At 40.5% G+C, this 15,201-nt stretch overlaps 1 protein-coding gene across 1 annotated transcript in view; it reads left to right on the top strand.

Moving 5' to 3' along the window:
• LOC140729846 (anoctamin-9-like) overlaps positions 1-15,201 on the top strand; it is a 146,814-nt gene that overhangs the window by 125,891 nt on the left and 5,722 nt on the right. The window contains exon 18 of the mRNA XM_073050056.1: positions 14,027-14,146. Within this exon, the coding sequence (XP_072906157.1) occupies positions 14,027-14,146 (120 nt within the window). The remainder of the gene's footprint in view (positions 1-14,026; positions 14,147-15,201) is intronic.

Here is a 15,201-nt window from a genome sequence, read left to right on the forward strand (position 1 = left end):
CAAAGAATCATCTAACTTGCACTTCTGGATGCTTTCACACATTAAGCTGTCTTTTGGGCTACAGAAATATCAGAGATATCAGAGAAATAATTGAAAGTTCCTTTTGCCCTCCTAGTACAGGAACTTGGTAAATGAACATCAAACTTTGCTTTCAGGTACAGGCAACTGGCACCAGAGTATCTCCAGCTCAGAGTGTGTCTATGAATTTGTCCAGCTTAATGAACATTTTGACACCTGTTTTACATCCTTAAAATGGCCACAGCATCATTGTTTTTGTTATTTTCTCCTAATTGAAGGTGTCATATCTGGAAAGGTTCTTCACTTCAATCTTCATCCAAATTATCACAGTCGTGTTTTTTGCCTTTCCACCTGGGGACACAATCACAGCTAAAACTGTGTTTAACTTCTTACAACGTAGTACAGTATAATGGGTGTTTGCAAAGTGGTCTCACTTACATTTGAGAAACTAAACACTGACTGAGTGAGATTTAAAAAAATGCAGATACTGGAAATCAGAAAAAATTAAATGATGGAAACACTCAGCAGATAAGTATATATCTATGGAAAGAGAAGCAATTATACAGTTTCAAGTCAAATACTCAATCTATCAGAGTGATTGAGTTCTGTTTTTCAAAACACCTCTGTTCATTCCCCAAAAGACCCTGAGCTTTCTTTTGCCTCTAAGTTTCATTCTCCATCCAACTTCCACTCTGACCTCTCTATCTTTGGCCGCTGATGCTAGTACAAATCCAAATGTAAGGTCATGCAACAGCATCTGATCTTCCAGCAAAGCTTATTGGAGCCTGCAGGACTCAACACTGAATTGAACAATGTTTTTATAATCCAGTTTGTATACTCTTTCATAACACTTTAAGCTTATGTGTCTGTATCATTATGGTAAATCTACACTCTCTCCATTGTCATTTTATCTTTACAAGAAATGTTCACAGTACTTAACATGAGATCTACCTAGGGCTTTACATAGCTGTAGCATAACTTCTGCCTTCTATTCTAAACTTTCAGATAAATAGCAAGAGCTATTATCATAGCAAGAGCTATTATAAACACATTATCATGGTGTTTTGATTATTTTCTATACATGCACATAGGATTTTGATAATTTATTTGCAAGGATCCTTAACACTGTTTATCATAATTTATCAACTTTGTCCCATTGCTCTTTTTGCCTATGAGACAAAACATTTTATCATTAGTTTTAATTTATATTTATTTAAATAAAATGTCACCACTATTATTTTACAAAGGGTGCATTTTGCTGATCATTCACTTTCATATTTTTCTAAAATTTTTGTGATGATTTTGAATTAGCTTACAACTTTCTCTTTATAGTTCCTCATTAGTTTTCTCAGCTTCTCCATCGCTCTATTACGAGGACCTACTTTTGATTATGGACTTTTATCAGCTTTTTGTTTCATAGAGTCATAGAAAAGTACAGCACAGAAACAGGCCCTTTGGCCCATCTAGTCCATGCTGAACCATTTGAACTACCTACTCTCATTAACCTACACCAGGACTATAGTCCTCCATACTCCTACCATCCATGTATCTCTTAAACGTTGAAATCGAGCTTGTGTGGACCATTTGCGCTGGCAGCTTGTTACACATTCTCATGCCTCTCTGAGTGAAGGAGTTTCCCCTCATGTTCCCCTTAAACTTTGGTTGAAGTCCCACCCTACCTCAGTGGAAAATGCCAGTTTGCCCTTATCCTATCTATTTCTCATAATTTTGTATACCTCTATCAAATCTCCTCTCAATCTTCTGAGTTCCAAGGAATAAAGTCCTAACCTCATCACTTCTTATAACTCAGGTCCTCCAGACCCGGCAACATCCTTGAAAATTTTCTTTGCTCTCTTTCAACCTTATTTACATCTTTTGTGTCGATAGGTCACAAGAACTGCACAAAATACTCCAAATTAGGCCTCACCAATATCTTATAAAACTTCAATATCACTCTTGAGCTACTCCCACAAAGCCAATGTCGAATCCAATTTACTACCTCACTTTGAATGCCAAGTGACTGAACCTTCTTGACCAACTTCCCATGTGGAACCTTGTCAAATGCCTTTCTAAAGTCCACGTAGACAACATCCACTGTCTTGTCTTCATCTATTTTACTGGAAACTTGCTCAGAAAACTTTATAAGATTGGTTAGACATGACCTACTACCCACAATCCATACTGACTATCCTTAATCAGTCCATGTCTAACCAAATACTTGTATATCTGGTCCCGTAGAATACTTTCCTCTAACTTTCCCACTACTGATGTCAGACTCACCGGCCTATAAATCCTGGTTTATTTTTAGAGCCTTTCTTAAACACTGGAAAAGCATTGGCAATCCTCCAATCCTCTGTTACTTCACCCGTCACTAAGGATGATTTAAATATCTCTGCTAGAGTCCTGGCAATTTCTGCACTTGCTTCCTGTAGGGTCCAAGGGAACACCTTGTCAGACCCTGGGGATTTATCCACCCTAATTTGCCTCAGGACAGCAAACACCACTTCCTCTATAATCTGTATAGGGTCCAGGAAGTTGATGTGGCTTCTTTTTTGTTTCTATAAACTCTGTGTCCATCTCCCAAGTAAATACAGATGCAAAAAAATTATTTAAGATCTTCCCCATCTCTTTTGGCTTCACACATGGTTTACCATTCTGATCTTCCAGGGGACCAATTTTGTTCCTTGCTCTTTTGCTCTTAAAGTATCTGTAGAATCCCTCATCTGCTAGGGCAGCCTCATGCTTTCTTTTAGCCCCTGTGATTGCTTTCTTAAGTGTTCTTTTGCATTTATTGTACTCAATAAGCACCTCATTTGTTTCTACCTGACATTACCTGCTGCGCATCTCCTTTTTTCTCTTAACCAGGGCCTCAATATCTCTTGAAAACAAAGGTTCCCTACACCTGTTATCTCTGTGTTTTATTCTGACAGATACATACAAGCTTTCTACACTCAAAATGTTGCTTTTGAAGGCTCCTGCTTACCAAGTACACCTCTGCCAGCCAACAACCTGTCCCAATCTACTCTTGCCAGATCCTTTTGATACCATCAAAATTGCCCTTTCTCCAATTCAGAATCTCAACCTGCAGACCAGACCTATCCTTTTCCATATTTACTTTGAAACTAGTGGTATCGTGATCAGTAGATGCTAAAGTGTTCCCCTACACAATTATTGAGCTGCCAGTCCTGCTGCTCCTGCAACCAAGTCTCACTAATGGCTATAATATCATAATTCCAGATGTTGTTCCAAGCCCTCAACTCATCTTCCTTCCTTACGATACGTCTTATATTGAAATATATGCAGCTCAGGACACTAGTCACACCATGCTTGATCTTTTGATTCCTGACTTTGTCTGAGGTCTTAACAACATCTGTCTCCACAACCACTCCATTAACTGTTATGGCACTCTGATTCCTATTCTTCTGGATCTTTAGTTTAAGGCCCACTGTGAAGCACTAGCAAACCTTCCTAGTAGGATATTAGTCCCCTTCCAGTTCAGGTGCAAACCGTTTCTTCTGTACTCTTACCTGGAAGGAAGCTCAATTATCCAAAAGTCTTATGCCCTCCCTTCTACACCAACTTGTTAGCCACGTGCTAAACTATATCATTTTCATATTTCTGGCCTCACTAGCACATGGCACAAGTAGCAATCCTGAGATCACAACCCCAGAGGTCCTGTCCTTTAACTTGGTACCTAACTCCCTGGACTTCCTTTGCAGAACCTCGTCATTTGTCCTACCTATGTCATTTGGTCCTACATGGACTACAATCTTTAGCTGGTCACCCTCCCACTTTTATCAGCTTTCTGGTTTTTTTATCAGCATTTTGTTTCTCTTTTATCTTGTTCCTTATTGCTTATGATATTCATAAATGCCTTTGTTTGACAAATTAATCATGGCCCCCTTCAGTAAACATCAAGTTTAAAAAAAACTTTCCACTGAATGTGCTGCTACCTTATTATAAACAGATAAGCAATGGTTCAGTATGTTGTTTAATATGGTGAAAGTCAGTTTTATCTTAATCCAAAATCTTAATAGCTCTTTCACACTTTCTCCTTTAAAATACTTAATCAAACTTGATATTACTATCACTATCATATAAATATTTATGCACTTTTAATATCTAAATCTGTTTCATTTCAAAACCAATATGGCTGCTTTAGAAATCTTACATGAACACTCAAGATTTTTAAATGATCTAATCTGTTAACCCCAATCAGTGTGAAAATTGAAATCCCTCACTAAAACTGTTCTGCCTTTGCTCTATGCATTGATACAGTTTTCTATTTACCAGCTGATATCAAGGGATTTATTCTACTGGAATCTGAAGTCCTTTATTAACTTGTAATATATCAGGTCTCTGTTACCTATTTGCGACACTTTGCAACAATATCCTTGCTGAACAAAAATATATCAAGACCATTCAAAGAAGCATTATCAAAGAGAAAGAAATTAAGATACTAAAGATTGCAGATGCTGAAATCTGGACCAATACACTGCTGAAGTAACTCAACATGTTGAGCAGCATCTGTAGGAGGAAAGAAATTATCAGCTTTCTAAATTGAACCCCTGCATCAAAGGAAAATTAAATTGATAATGATTAGGACAAATAACCAAAATTTAAGCAGCATTTTAAAAGAGTAAAATGAAAATAGAGGTATTTAGGGAGGGAATTCCAGAGGTTTTATTTATTTCTTAATTTGTTGGGGTGATTATTGTATTGCTGGCAAGACCATTGTTTATTGATCATCCATAATTGCCCTTGAACTGAGTGTCTCGCAAGGCAATTTCAGAGGGTGTTTAAGCATCAAATTCTTCAGCACATCAATTTCATTGATGTGCCTGAAGTCATTATAGGTCAGAATGAGTAAAGTTGGTAAATTTTCTTCCCTGAAAAGCACTAGTAAATGAGATGTTTTCTTTTTGCAGAAATACTTAATATTTGTGTAATCCATACTAATTACATTTTTAAATTTCAGAGCATAAACTACATTTAAATTCTATAAATGCCATGGTGGAATTTGAAGTAGTATATCTGGACTGAATACAAGATAAATTAGATAGATAGATAGATAGATAGATAGATAGATAGATAGATAGATAGATAGATAGATAGATAGATAGATAGATAGATAGATAGATAGATAGATAGATAGATAGATAGATAGATAGATAGATAGATAGATAGATAGATAGATAGATAGATAGATAGATACTTTATTCATCCCCATGGGGAAATTCAACTTTTTTTCCAATGTCCCATACACTTGTTGTAGCAAAACTAATTACATACAATACTTAACTCAGTAAAAAAAATATGATATGCATCTAAATCACTATCTCAAAAAGCATTAATAATAGCTTTTAAAAAGTTCTTAAGTCCTGGCGGTTGAATTGTAAAGCCTAATGGCATTGGGGAGTATTGACCTCTTCATCCTGTCTGAGGAGCATTGCATCGATAGTAACCTGTCGCTGAAACTGCTTCTCTGTCTCTGGATGGTGCTATGTAGAGGATGTTCAGAGTTTTCCATAATTGACCGTAGCCTACTCAGCGCCCTTCGCTCAGCTACCGATGTTAAACTCTCCAGTACTTTGCCCACGACAGAGCCCGCCTTCCTTACCAGCTTATTAAGACGTGAGGCGTCCCTCTTCTTAATGCTTCCTCCCCAACACGCCACCACAAAGAAGAGGGCGCTCTCCACAACTGACCTATAGGACATCTTCAGCATCTCACTACAGACATTGAATGACGCCAACCTTCTAAGGAAGTACAGTCGACTCTGTGCCTTCCTGCACAAGGCATCTGTGTTGGCAGTCCAGTCTAGCTTCTCGTCTAACTGTACTCCCAGATACTTGTAGGTCTTAACCTGCTCCACACATTCTCCATTAATGATCACTGGCTCCATATGAGGCCTAGATCTCCTAAAGTCCACCACCATCTCCTTGGTCTTGGTGATATTGAGACGCAGGTAGTTTGAGTTGCACCATATCACAAATTCACTACTGTATCGCTGATGTACCAAGCTTAGACACTTAGAAGTTGAAGGCTCTACTACCAATGGTGGTGTTTTAAATTTGGCAATTATCAAGAGCGTAAAATGTAGTAGTACAAATATATCAAAATGTTCTAGAGCTTGAGGAGATTGCAGATACAAAGTGGAGTGATAACATGGACAAATTTGAAATCAAGGATAATCATTTATTTCCTCTTTTCTCATTGTTTCCAGCTGAATCTTAAAGTGGGCATTTGGTGAATAAGCACTGGAGACTTGATGCCACTTGAAATGACTGTTAACAATGTTTTTATCACTTTTCTTATGATTGAGAGTAAACTAGATGATCATTAACTGAAGTGGGTCATAATTAGCTTTTTGTGGAAAGGCCATATATGTATAATTTTCTGCATTACTGGGAGTTACCAATTTTGTTATTGTATAGGCACAATTTGGTAAGAGGTGCAACTAATTCTGGCAGGTTGCTTTATGATCCCGTTGCCTATGCATTTTACAGGGCTTTCAGCTCTTTCTTGATACTATGTGGATTAAACTAAATTGAGTGAAGACAGGCTTCTCTTATGGAAAAAGGAAGACAAGATCTTTGTCCACTCAGCACCTCTGATTAAACTTGGTCATAAATGCTTATTTGCATTTAACTTATTTCAATGTATTGCATTGAACTGCAGCTAAGTTAACAAATTTTACGTCAATTTGTTATAATTCTGATTCAAAGGTTCAATTTAATGTCAGAGAAAGTATACAGTCTACATCCTGAAATGTTTCTTCTTCGCAAAACATTCACGAAAACAGAGAAGTGCCCCAAAGAACGAATCAAAGCTCCCCCCCAGCTCCCTCTCCTCCCGCACTTAAGCGGCAGCAAGGCAATGTTACCTCCCTCCCCCCCAGCAAATAAAAGCACACCCGTTACCGAGCACAAGCATGAGCTAAGCAATAGCAAAGACACAGACCTTGCAGTTACCCCAAAGACTAACGCATTTCATCTAGCATTTGGCAACCCACAGGTTCTCTCCCTCCCTGGCAAAGGAGAGGGAGATATCCCCCATTTTCACAGCGAGACATAACAACAACCCGTTGGTTTACAATGGTAAAAAGTCTGTTTCGCTGCTTTTTACGAGCTCTGTGCCTGAAGGTTGCAAAGACCTTGGGTCTTCTGGCTGACAGTGAAAGATTTTCCGGTCTCCCCAATGACACACGAGTCTCCTGCCCTGACATCGACCCTCGATCCACCCGTCTCCAGAGCCACGAGATCTTAGGCTTCCGAACACTAGGCCGCCTCTCAGGCCGACCCCTTGACGTGCCGAACATTGGCTGGTCCTGAAACCCCGAGAATGGGTCCCATTCCCACAAAGAACCGAAGCCTGCATATAACTCCAGCTCAGGGTCTTCAAAAGAACCCTGAAAGGGACATAAAGACATTAAAGATGGAAATAAAGCTGTTTCTGAAGATGCAAGCAAAGGAATCGCCATTTAGTGCCATTTTAACTCCACCTCCAATCTTCTGATTTGTCTTACCTTTAGTGTTCTCAAGTTGGGCCCTGCTATTGCTGAGCTTGAGTATGTGTTTGAAATCTTCTCAAACTGGAGTTTAAATGTTCATACCCATTTCAGGATAGATGTGATAGCAGGACAACAGAATTTCAATCCGATTTGTTGATCGTGGCATCACTTAGTTTTGTCTGTTACATGCATGTTTAATACGTAAAGATAGATAGATAGATAGATAGATAGATAGATAGATACTTTATTCATCCCCATGGGGAAATTCAACTTTTTTTCCAATGTCCCATACACTTGTTGTAGCAAAACTAATTACATACAATACTTAACTCAGTAAAAAATATGATCTGCATCTAAATCACTATCTCAAAAAGCATTAATAATAGCTTTTAAAAAGTTCTTAAGTCCTGGCGGTAGAATTGTAAAGCCTAATGGCATTGGGGAGTATTGACCTCTTCATCCTGTCTGAGGAGCATTGTATCGATAGTAACCTGTCGCTGAAACTGCTTCTCTGTCTCTGGATGGTGCTATGTAGAGGATGTTCAGAGTTATCCATAATTGACCGTAGCCTACTCAGCGCCCTTCGCTCAGCTACCAATGTTAAACCAATGTTAAATAGTATTGCTGCTTCATCAGATGGGCAATTCACTGTTTGCTGCTGTTGGGGTGTCCTTTCAGTGCTTTTCATTAGCTGGCCAGTGGTGTAGTGGCACCTGCACTGGACTTCAAGACGACTGGTCCCGGGTTTGAATCCGGCGCTCCCTTGCACGTTTTCTATCCAGGCTGGGTTAAGCATCGAGCTAACAACTCAGCTTTATTAAACAAAACAGACAAAATGCTAAAGAAACAGTAAGGTCGCCACCCAATGCACCACAAGGTGTAGAGAGGAACAACAAATTGAAGCCAGTTAATCTCTTGTAATGTTAGAGTAAAGGATTTGCCTGGTAATTCAGATTCAGTTTATTGTCATTTAAAAACCACAAATGCAATGCAGTTAAAAAATGAGACAACATTCCCCCAGAATGATATCACAAAAGCATATGACAAAACAGACTACACCAGAAAATCTACGTAACGTTTGGCAATCCGCAATCCAGAGTCCGGAGAGGCTGCTGCGTATTAATATCGCGGTACCATCTTAGCGCGTTCCCCAGAAAGGAGCTCCAATCCACCAGACAAAAACAAGACCAAAAACTAAAGCTACAGACCTGCACAAAACCACATAATTACAACATATAGTTACAACAGTGCAAACAATATCATAATTGATAAAAAAGACTATGGGCACAGTAAAAATAGTCCAAGATGTTAAAGGACTGTAAGTTCAAAAGAAATCACCACAGTTTCCACAAGTCCCCAGGGTCCCGACAGACTCGCCATCCCACGCCAGCGGCAGAAGGGAGTACCCCCGCTATGGCCTTCCAAGGCGCCGCTGGACTCAGCCTTGCAGACGCAGCACACAATGGAAGCTCTGACAAAACCAGCCTCGCAGACGCAGCACACGTCGAAAGCGACCTGAGTCCGTCGAAAGGACTCCGAGTCCGTCGAACCTCCGAGCCAACGACCATCCTCTCCGGCACAGCTTCTCTGAGCAGCATCCTCTGCCGAGCTTATTAAGACGTCCCGCCAACGGTCATCGGCAATGCGACCCCAAGGACTGGGGGCCTGTTCTTCCCAGCAGAGTCCTGGACCTCACAGCAGCAGCAGCAACGAAGAAGGTCTTCCTGGAATTTCCCGATGTTTCTCCGTGCTTCCACGTCCGTTTTCAATCGATTATGATTGTGCACGGCACCCCACTTCACAAATAACAGATAATCAGTTCCGGAGTGGACGCTGCAAGCTGTGTCGCACCGCCATCTTGTTAAGTTACAAACTGTGATAACACAGGTTTCTGGTGTTTTCATTGTTCTACCATGGCTAATGCCCAATTTTGGGTTGCCTGATTTGGTGTTTATGCAATTTTTCACCATTTTATTGCAACATCACAGGATGGAGAAACAATCTGTCTTCATTGGACTAATCAGTGGCCACTTCTATTAATCTGGTCTTGGGCAAATGCATCAGCAATAAGGTGGTTAATGGGGTGAGTGAGGTCAAATTGGTTTATTGGTTGGTTCTCTTAAAACCTGTCAGATAGCTGTGTTCTTCAGGCCCTGGACGTCATGAGAAAATCACTTATGGTGTTGTTCACTGAAGTTTCTCTCTTGGATTGCTTTCTTAGCTCTTGGTCCTCTCAGCTCTTCATCCAAGTATTGATCAACATGGAGTTCATCAACATTGATTCATTAGCTGAGGGAAAGCTCTAAATGATTATTGAATGGGGAATATTTCAAATTGTGTGCACATCTCACACAGAAAGCAAATGCTGATCACATTTAAAGTAAGTTTGTGCAGCAACTGAATTTTTTGAAACCATAATTCAATCTCTCAAACCTTCATAATCACATATGATGAAAGTAAAAATTGAATTGCCCATAAAGAAAACAAATCATCTGAATTGGAAGTCAGAGTATGCCAGTTGATACAAGTCTGCCTTGCCATTTATAGAATCATGGCTGATGTAACTGAAACTTCAATCCTGTGTTCCCCTCTAACCCCACTAATTTTTCACCCTATTGCTTATCAAATATCTGTACACCCCTGCCTTTAAAATATTTCAAAAGTTCTGCTTCCACAGTCATTTGAGGAAGAGTGTTCTGATAACTCATAATCCTCAGAGGAAGAGTTTTATCTTACCGCTCTCTTAAATGGACAACCTCAGGGATTGCTGCCTCCCATAGAAGTCTCTACTTTGCACTTTGTGAAGATTTCTATGTCTCATCACAATTCTCTTCAGAAATTTTTATAAGTTCATCTTTCCAGTCGTGATTTAGGATTTTTTCTGTGCTAGTTAGGTGCTGTGGGAGTTAGGTGCGAAGCTGAAGAGCAGGACCCCCAGGGTAACAATCTCAAGATTGCTACCTGTGCCACGTGCGAGTGAGGCAAGGAACAGAAAGATTATAAAGATTAATACGTGGCTGAGAGGATGGTGCAGCAGGGAGGGCTTCAGGTTTGTAGATAATTGGGCTTTGTTCCAGGGAAGGTGGGATCTGTTCCGAAGGGACGGTTTACACCTGAACTGGAGCGGTACTAACATTCTTGCAGGGAAGTTTGCTAGTGCTTCTTGGGGGGGGGGGGGTTTAAACTAAATTTGCAGGGGCGGGGATCCAGAATGTGAGAGAGGATAGCGAGAGGAAGAATAAAGGACAGGTGGGGACTACACGGTTCCGGAATATTAAGTGTGTAGTAGAGAAAGGTGAGGCGGAACAAGTGATAAGGAGGACACATGTACAGAGGGATGGTCTGACGGAACATGGAGTTAAATGTGTTGAAAGAATAAGTAAATTTAGGAAGGACAATAAAATTCTAGGGGCGTATAGCCCGATGGAGCTCGGGGAGCTGGGTTAAGCACAATAGGCAGAAATTCAAACAGAGAGAGGAGAAATGGGCTAAAAATTCTATATCTGAATGCACGAGGTGTCAGAAATAAGGCGGATGAGCTTGAAGTCCAGGTGCGAATGGGTAACTATGATGTTGTTGGGATAACGGAGACATGGCTGCAGGGAGATCAGACCTGGGAAATGAATGTACAAGGGTATACGTGCTATCGTAGGGACAGAAATGTGGGCAGAGGGGGTGGGGTGGCCCTGTTGATGAGGAATGAGATTCAGTCCTTTGCAAGGGGGGACATAGGGTCAGGAGAAGTAGAGTCTGTGTGGATAGAATTGAGGAACAGTAAGGGCAAAAGGACCCAAATGGATGTTGTCTACAGGCCACCAAACAGTAGCATGGATATTGGGTGCAAGTTGAATAGGGAGTTAACATTAGCATGTGGCAAAAGTAATGTTGCAGTAGTTATGGGGGATTTCAACATGCAGGTGAACTGGGAGAATCAGGTTGGTGCTGGACCACAGGATAGGGAGTTTGTAGAGTGCCTACGGGATGCATTCTTGGAACAGCTTGTACGTGAGCCGACCAGGGACAAGACTATTCTGGATTTAGTGTTATGTAATGAACAGGATTTGATAAGCGATCTTGCAGTAAAGGAGCCATTAGGAGGTAGTGATCATAATATGATAAGTTGTTATCTGCAATTTGAGAAGGATAAGGGCAGCTCGGAGGTGTCAGTGTTGCAGTTGAACAGGGGAAACTATGGAGCCATGAGGGAGGAGCTGGCCAAAGTTGACTGGACGGATAGCCTAGCAGAAAAGACAGTGGAACAGCAATGGCAGGTATTCTTGGGTTAATGCACAAGGTGCAAAATCAGTTCATCACCCAGAGAAGGAAGAATTCAAAGGGGGGAAAGGGGCCACAGTGGTTGACAAAGAAAGTCAGAGATTGCATAGCATTAAAAAAAAGGAAGTATGACAGAGCTAAGGTGAGTGGGAGGACAGATGATTGGGAAGTTTTTAAGGAACAACAGAACTTAACTAAAAAGACAATATGGGGAGAAAAAATGAGGTACGAACGCAAGCTAGCCAGGAATATAAAGGAAGATAGCAAAAGCTTTTTTAGGTATGTGAAGAGAAAGAAGATAGTTAAGAACAATGTTGGGCCCTTGAAGAATGAATTGGGTGAAATTGTTATGGGAAACAGAGAAATGGCAGAAGAATTTAATGAGTACTTTAGATCTGTTTTCACTAAAGAAGACACAAGCAATCTCCCAGATGTATGGATGGGCCAAGGACATAGGGTAACAGAGGAAATGAAACAGATTGACATTAGGAAGGAAACGGTGATGAGAAGACTGATGGGACTGAAGGCTGACAAATCCCCAGGTCCAGATGGTCTGCATCCTAGGGTACTAAAGGAGGTGGCCCTGGAAATTGCGGATGCATTGGTAATCATTTTCCAATGTTCCTTAGATTCAGGATCAGTTCCTGAGGATTGGAGAATGGCTAATGTTATCCCACTTTTTAAGAAAGGAGGGAGGGAGAAAACAGAGAACTATCGACCTGTCAGCCTGACATCGGTGGTGGGGAAGATGCTAGAGACCATTATTAAGGATGAAATAGTGGCATAGCTAGATAGCAGTGATAGGATTGGGCCGAGCCAGCATGGATTTACCAAGGGTAAATCATGCTTGACTAATCTGTTGGAGTTTTTCGAGGATGTAACCAGGAAGTTAGACGGGGGAGATCCAGTGGATGTAGTGTACCTCGATTTTCAGAAGGCATTTGATAAGGTCCCACATAGGAGATTGGAGGGTAAAATCAAAGCTCAGGGCATCGGGGGGAAGACATTGACATGGATAGAAAACTGGTTGGCAGATAGAAAGCAAAGGGTAGCGGTGAATGGGTGTTTCTCGGAATGGCAGGTGGTGACTAGTTGGGTGCCATAGGGCTCAGTATTGGGACCACAGCTGTTTACAATTTACGTCAACGATTTGGATGAAGGCATTGAAAATAACATCAGCAAATTTGCTGATGATACTAAGCTGGGTGGCAGTGTGACATATGATGAGGATGTTAGGAGAATTCAGGGTGACTTGGATAGGCTGGGTGAGTGGGCAGATACTTGGCAGATGGTGTTTAATGTGAATAGGTGTGAGGTTATCCACTTTGGGAGTAAGAACAGGAAGGCAGATTATTATCTAAACGGTGTAGAGTTGGGTAAGGGAGAAATACAAAGAGATCTAGGAGTCCTTGTTCATCAGTCACTGAAGGTGAATGAGCAAGTGCAGCAGGCAGTGAAGAAGGCTAATGGAATGTTGGCCTTTATTACAAAGGGAGTTGAGTACAAGAGCAAGGAAATCCTCTTGCATTTGTACAGAGCCCTGGTGAGACCACACCTGGAGTATTGTGTACAGTTTTGGTCTCCAGGGTTAAGGAAGGACATCCTGGCTGTAGAGGAAGTGCAGTATAGATTCATGAGGTTAATTCCTGGGATGTCTGGACTGTCTTACGCAGAGAGGTTAGAGAGACTGGGCTTGTACACGCTGGAATTAAGGAGATTGAGAGGGGATCTGATTGAAACATATAAGATTATTAAGGGATTGGACAAAATAGAGGCAGGAAATATGTTCCAGATACTGGGAGAGTCCAGTACCAGAGGGCATGGTTTGAGAATAAGGGGTAGGTCATTTAGGACAGAGTTAAGGAAAAACTTCTTTTCCCAGAGAGTTGTGGGGTCTGGAATGCACTGCCTTGGAAGGTAGTGGAGGCCAATTCTCTGGATGCTTTCAAGAAGGAGCTAGATAGGTATCTTATGGATAGGGGAATCAAGGGATATGGGGACAAGGCAGGAACCGGGTATTGATAGTAGTTGATCAGCCATGATCTCAAAATGGCGGTGCAGGCTCGAAGGGCTGAATGGTCTACTTCTGCACCTATTGTCTATTGTCTATTCTCTGTTGGTTACTGATCATCTCTGTAAAATAAATGATCATATTTTGCCACATTAATGGCACTGTCAAAGTGCAGATTCTCCTTTGACCCATCTGTATTTCTTTCACAGTTGTATGACTGGTTATGTTAATAACAGTCTCTCTGTTGTCCACATGATGGATTTTAAGAGAACAATTCAACCTTCTGGTGATGCAACAAAATTGTTAGGACATCCAGTAACATACTGTAGGTAAGATATTAGACCCTTTCTTACAGAAGCCTTGGATAATAATTATAATTTGCTGTTTTAAAATACTTTACATCACTTAGTCAAAAACATTGATGTCAATTAAGATTTCTTATTATAATTTGATGAATTCAAACAGGTATGGATTGACCTTTCAAATCTGTGTTTCACTTACAAAATGCAGAGGTATTTAAAAACTGAGCAGACAAAACATGGCAAGAGGAAGATATTGAATGTTATAAAGGAACAAAGATAATTTGAAATAGGTCTCCATGGAGGTTACAAGACAGGGCTTTTAGGTGATTGAAAAAGAACATGAGATTCTTTACCTTATAAACCAAGGCAAGAGCAGGTTGGTATGCCAGAGGTTTGCTGAGCCCAACCTATGAAACAATTTGTGAGTTAAACTTCAGACCAGTGACCAGTGATTGTGATTGCACAACACCAATTGCAGTACTGTGCATGTATGTGTGCGTGCAAGCCGAGTCCTTTAAAGAATAGTTTAGAGGCTGAGACTATACAGCGGCTTGCTGATAACTGTGAAATTCAGTTAATGTTTTATTGGGCTGCACCATTTGTCAGAAAAGGGACACATTTGAGAAAAAAAGCATTTACATTGCTGTAATAGGATCACAATTGATCTTCAAATTATTGCTTGCAATTTACAATAACAACTGGAGACAGGTTCTTGCTTAAATTAATCTCTGTTAAATTCACATAACTCCAGAACACTTCCTAATACTGGGTATTTGGAAGGGAAATAAGCAAGATGCAACTATCTGTCTAAAGTTTAATTTGTATCCACCACTCAAATCATGTTTAAGAAACACTGAATTACCATTTTCAATGAATCCAGGGTGAAACACTTCATCTGGTTCTGTCATTTTAAGATAATGTATTTAACTACTGTATAAATCTCCCCTCGATTGATGTTATATTAGTACTGGTAGGGAAATTATGGCAACTTCCATTAGCCTTTCTGTTAGGTTCAGCCTCAAATCCTGGTACATTATAGTTAGTCACTCAAAGTTTGCTCCAAAGATTTTCCTGCCTTCCTG

Source organism: Hemitrygon akajei, chromosome 6 (assembly GCF_048418815.1).
Source record: "Hemitrygon akajei chromosome 6, sHemAka1.3, whole genome shotgun sequence".
Taxonomy (NCBI): Eukaryota; Metazoa; Chordata; class Chondrichthyes; order Myliobatiformes; family Dasyatidae; genus Hemitrygon; species Hemitrygon akajei.